The sequence below is a fragment of the Gossypium hirsutum genome, chromosome A02 (assembly GCF_007990345.1).
Source record: "Gossypium hirsutum isolate 1008001.06 chromosome A02, Gossypium_hirsutum_v2.1, whole genome shotgun sequence".
NCBI classification, from domain to species: domain Eukaryota; kingdom Viridiplantae; phylum Streptophyta; class Magnoliopsida; order Malvales; family Malvaceae; genus Gossypium; species Gossypium hirsutum.
Window position 1 is genome coordinate 33,038,375 of NC_053425.1, and position 5,269 is coordinate 33,043,643.

General features: G+C 30.5%; 1 protein-coding gene across 2 annotated transcripts; it reads right to left on the reverse strand.

The window, feature by feature from the left end:
- Positions 1 to 509: 509 nt before the first annotated feature.
- On the reverse strand, positions 510 to 4,264 carry LOC107962868 (probable serine/threonine-protein kinase PIX13). Of its 2 annotated transcripts, none has more exons than XM_016899422.2 (6): positions 3,902 to 4,264; positions 3,448 to 3,815; positions 2,555 to 2,690; positions 2,315 to 2,454; positions 1,619 to 1,742; positions 510 to 1,139 (listed from the first exon to the last, which is right to left on the reverse strand). In XM_016899422.2, exons 1-6 carry the CDS (start codon positions 3,954 to 3,956, stop codon positions 691 to 693), a joined length of 1,272 nt encoding a protein of 423 aa, XP_016754911.1. In that variant the 5' UTR covers positions 3,957 to 4,264; the 3' UTR covers positions 510 to 690. The 2 variants fall into 2 exon arrangements, with proteins under 2 accessions (XP_016754911.1, XP_016754913.1); XM_016899424.2 differs by having other exon boundaries at positions 3,448 to 3,812; positions 3,902 to 4,228.
- Positions 4,265 to 5,269: the final 1,005 nt, after the last annotated feature.

A 5,269-nucleotide genomic window follows, 5' to 3' on the forward strand; every position in this document is an offset into this window, starting at 1 on the left:
TGGTGTTATAATCGAATTTACGTCACTCTTTATAACCATGCCATTTAACATGTATTACAAATTACAATAGAGCATGAAGCCAAGCAAGCAGGGAAAGCATTAACCAAGGTGGGCAAATATTTTCTCTCACTCTCAGTCAGCAGCTCTGTTCTTAATTCGTAGTACAAGAGAGAAATGTATGCCACCCCATAAAAAAAGATAAAAGCACAAATATCATTCACAAATCACAATTTTTGAGTTTTCTCTATTGATATTCTGAAATTTACCTGCATGTATGCTCTTGATTATTCAATCCCAAGATTTAAATATGGATTGATATTTGTTCTATTATTAGTGCATTAATAGTGAATGAAAAGTTAACACCTCATCAAAAACCCTAAAACGATATAAAAACATCAAATTTATTATCATACGGCATCACATGGTTTACCGAGATATATGAATTAGACTTAAATGAAATTTTCCATTATGGTTAACAATAATACATGCGCTTCACTTTGACATAAAACTTGGCCTCAAGTAACGCCTGTAGTGGAATTGTATTTCACATATCCTTCGCTTGCCTATATACGAGTCCAAAAAAGAGTTACATATATATATTGGAACTAAATTCTATGAAATTAAGCTGCTTGCTAATAGCAGCAGCAATCATTATTACAATGCGTTACATGCACATCTCTGGAATGCTAATTATCTATGCGACCTAGCTGTAGAGTGGCGATGATTATTTGTCTTCCGACTGCCGGTACCACCTTGCTTAGAATGCACTGGAGACCGATGATTGTTAACCTTTAGCTTAGATTTGGTAGCTTTACTCTCTTTAGGTTGTTCATCGATTGCATTTATCTTTTGTAACGTCTCTAACACCTCTTCCATGGATGGACGGTTTCTAGGATCAGCTTCCAGACACTTTAAAATAAGCTCACCGGCTTGCAATGCAGCTTTGATTGGGTATTGTTCTTCTAGCCTTGGGTCCATTATTTTCTTGAGCTTTCTCTTCTCAGTCAGTGAATGTTTGGCCCATTCCACCAAATTGTGCTCACCACTGGGACGATTTGTATCCAGGGCCCTTAGGCCTGTTAACATCTCCAACAGCACAACTCCAAACCCATATACATCACTTTTAACATACAAATGGCCTATAAAATTTTGTTATGTTTTGTCAGTCTTCGTTGTTTTTTTGAAGGGATAATATACAGAAATATCTATATTTGGTATTTAATTTTTTTTAATCTAATTGATACCTAAACATAAGTCAATTTAGTAATTCTTTTAAGTACCCAACTAATATTGTTAAAAAGCTGGCGTGGTGCTAATGTGACATTGATGACTAATAGTATGATGACACGATGTGAGGCCACCATGTATCACCATTCTATTAGTTATTCGTACCACGTTAACATGTTTTAACGATATTAATCACATACTTAGAAAAAGAATACTATATCAACTTACGATTTCTAAAATTAGATATCAATTAAGTCCAAAAAAAAAATCCAAATACCACATAGAAACAAATTACTAATTAGAATTACATAGTATATATTAACCCTTCTCTTTACCCCACCTTTGAATTCATTCTAAATATGCTATGTGGGCGAAAGATTGGTAAATTTACCTGTGGCAACATATTCAGGAGCAGCATAACCATAAGTGCCCATAACACGTGTGGTGACATGCGAATTGCCATTTATAGGACCCAATTTTGCCAACCCGAAGTCTGAAAGTTTCGCATTGTAGGCCTGAAAAGCGGTCAATCAACTTGTTTAATAGCTAAATTATTAGCACAATCGTAACATGAGAAAACTAAAGCAAACCCCACCCGTCCCCCAAAAACAATGTAATAATGATTTTTTCCTAATTTTATAGAAAATACAATTATTTTAAGTTTTATCTAATTTTTCATAGCTCTTAAATTTTTATTATTTATCTAACTTATTGTAAAATTAATGGAAAAGTTAATAATTATTAATTTTATTGGTGTTGTGATGTATTAGTGTATATCACATTAACAATTAATAAAATTTTAAAAATTAAAAACATTAAAAAGTATGTTTTTATAATTCTTTTAAAATTTTAAAAAATTAATTAATTTTTAATATGACATCTATATAAATTATCATGTATATATTACATCAGTAAAGTTTAATAAATATTACTTTTTTATTTATTTTGAAATGATTTGATAAATAATATAAATTTAAAATATAAAAAAATAAAAATTTAATGAAAATTTAATTTTTTATAAAGTTAGAAAATCAAATAAATGATTATGTAAAAGAAAGAGACAGAGGAGGGCTTTAAATTTATTTACCCCATCTAGCAAAATATTGGAGGCTTTAAAGTCCCTGTAGATTACACTCTTCTCTGATGTATGCAAAAAAGCCAAGCCTTGGGCGGCCCCAATGGCTATTTTAAGCCGCGTTTCCCATGTAAGAGGCTCTGCTCCGCCTACTGCATTGAGTTTACATATAAAATAAGCTTCAATCTTCTCGAAAAATAGCATGTTTAATGAATATGATAGATCAATGTGTGTTTTTCCTTAATTACTTACATCTAAAGAGGTGGTTTTCCAAGCTTCCCTTTTGCATGTATTCGTAGACAAGGAGGAACTGATTTTCCTCCCAACAGTATCCCAACAGCTTTACCAGATTTGGATGGCAGAACTTGCCCAAGAATTTAACCTCCGCCTGTCCTCACACAATATTATTCCCTAAATCAACTTAATCTCAAAGCATTCATATCATATGCAACCATTCTTGAAAATCATTTCTTTACATAAAACTGCAAATTTCAGTGCATAATTTGATGTTGTTTTACTACTCATTTGATTACTAATGTAATAATATAAAGAAAAAACTTATCTATATTACAATAATTAGATGTAAAATAAAGAAAAGTTTCTACAAATTTAAACTTAAAACTAAATAGTAAAAAAAGTTTCAAAATAAAGGAAAAAGTTTTTTCTTTTTGCTAAAAATAAGTTATAAGTTATAAGAGTGGACTAAATATTATTAGTTGAATTGATTATGCCATGTAAAAAAAAAATACTCCAACTAAACCTAACATTGATAAATAAGTAGATAATGAGAACCTGGGAATACATACATTAATAAAATTCCAACTATCTCATGGGAAAAGAGGCCAAGTTATAAAAACCATGGAAAAGTATACATAAAATAACACGGCGCCGTATATTTCGGAAAACAAAATAATTCTGCTGGCCGGTGTTTACATTATCAATTACGCCTCTTCATTCAATCATATAATGACTATTCTGATTATACACGAACTTAAGAATAAAATAAATTTATTTTAAAAAAAGTACTAAAAGTAAAGAAAAAATGAACTTAATAAGAGTCCTAAAATGAAATTAATATGGTTGATAAAAGTTTGTAAGAATGAATGGGAAATAAGAACTAAAAGAAAAAAAAAAGAGCAAAATACCTGCCATTCTTGCAAGCCTTGAGAGCTATCGGGATTAGATTTCTTGACGGCAACAGCGATGCCAACTCCGACTTTAGAAGGAGCATAGGTTTTATCATCAACCCAACCTTTGAACACTCTACCGAAACCTCCCTCACCCAGCACCGTATCAGGTCTGAAATTTCTGGTGGCTGCCTTAAGTTCTGCCAAAGTGAATATTTTCAAGGTGGTGCTCACAATCTTTCCACTGGCTGGCACTCCTCCTCCTTCGCCCTCCTTGCTTCTTCCACTGCTTGTCTCGTTCCCTTCACCGCCACCGCTTTCTTTGTTTCCTGTAGGTGGCACCACTCCATGTTGTTTGCTGCTGTCCTTTAGCTTCTTCGTATCTTCTGCATGTGTGTTCAATCATATGAATTGGTTTGGTTGGGGTGGTTGCTGCTGTCGGAAATTCCAATGCAAGTTTGTTTGTACGTACCTGGGGTGGGTGGGTGGCTATGATGATCAACTTGAGTACCAAAGCAGTTCCCCATATGATCTGATAACTCTTGTTGTTTTCTTTTTGCAATTTCGATATCTTTTCTTTGGGATTGAATAGATATAGCAAGACAAAAGGATTATTGACTTTAAAAGAAAAAAGAAAAGCTTTCTTGAGGTTCGAGGAAGAAGAGAAGAAAGAGAGGCGAAGCAACCAAGTAGATGGGATGTGGAGGAGAAGGGGGTAATGGAGACTTGGTGTTTGTCTGGACTTTTTCCTTGGTTTTATATACTAATCAATCCTCCTGCCCGCTCTTGTTTCTGTCACTTATTTCTCATTTCAACCTCCCATTTTACACTCTTTTCTTCAATTTGCTTACCCTTAATAATATGTTTTTAAACCCCCCGCCCCCCAATTAAATAAAGAATTTATCAACAAGACATCATCGAGTGATAAAAAATAAAAAATAGAGGTGTGTATTTAATCGAGTAGAATTAAATTAAGTAAAAATTTTTCGAGTTAATCGAGTTAATAAATACTATTTTAGCAATCGAACTCAATTTTAATTTTTTTAATAAAATCAAATCAAGTCAAAAAATTCGAGTCAAATCGAGTCGAGTTAGTAAATCTTATTATTTATACTTAATGTTACATTTAGATGGATCAATTATTTAACTCGTAGACGAAGTACAAGATTATTTAATTATATTAATAATATAATGATTTTGACTTTTAACTTAATGGGTAAATATTTATCAAAACGAAACGACATAGTTTTGCCTTTTAACTTAATTATTTTGAATTTTAACTTTTAAAAAGTAAACATTTACCAAAACGACGTAGTTTTGTCTTTTCTTATTCGGATTTTCAAATAACTCGAATTGTGTAATTTATATTCGAGTTAAACCGAAAAACTTAATTTTTTATTCGAGTTTATCCGAATAACTTGATTAACTCTAATAACTCGAATTATTTAATTCAAAATTTAAAATTTTTATCGAATTTTTTGAATTAAAATTTTGCTCACCCCTAATAAAAAATTTATCTTTTAATTAATATAAATTTTATATTTTCTTTTTATCCTTACAAATTTACAAATCAAAATTCCAACTCAAAAACCAAAACAAAATTTCTAAGCCATAATAATTTATTTTAACATTTTATTTAATTTTTAAATTAATATTATTTATCAAATTATTTCAATATAGATAGAAAAGTTAACATCTTAATTAGCATACACATAGATGTCATCTCAATAATTAATTAAAATTTTTAAAAAATCTAAAAATATTATAAAAATTATTAAATAATTTAAAAAGTATGAAAATTCTAAAAAAATATTTTTAATATTTTTAATTTTAAAAAGAA

Bases quoted from the DNA above. Each gene is read 5' to 3' on its own strand.
- LOC107962868 (XM_016899422.2), bottom strand. From the start codon at position 3,956: ATGGGGAACTGCTTTGGTACTCAAGTTGATCATCATAGCCACCCACCC. The intron at 2,691-3,447 runs GTATTTTGCTCT...GTGTGAGGACAG, and splicing joins AAGGCTTGCAAGAATGGCAG to GCGGAGGTTAAATTCTTGGG. The intron at 2,455-2,554 runs GTAAGTAATTAA...AACTCAATGCAG, and splicing joins GGAAAACCACCTCTTTAGAT to TAGGCGGAGCAGAGCCTCTT.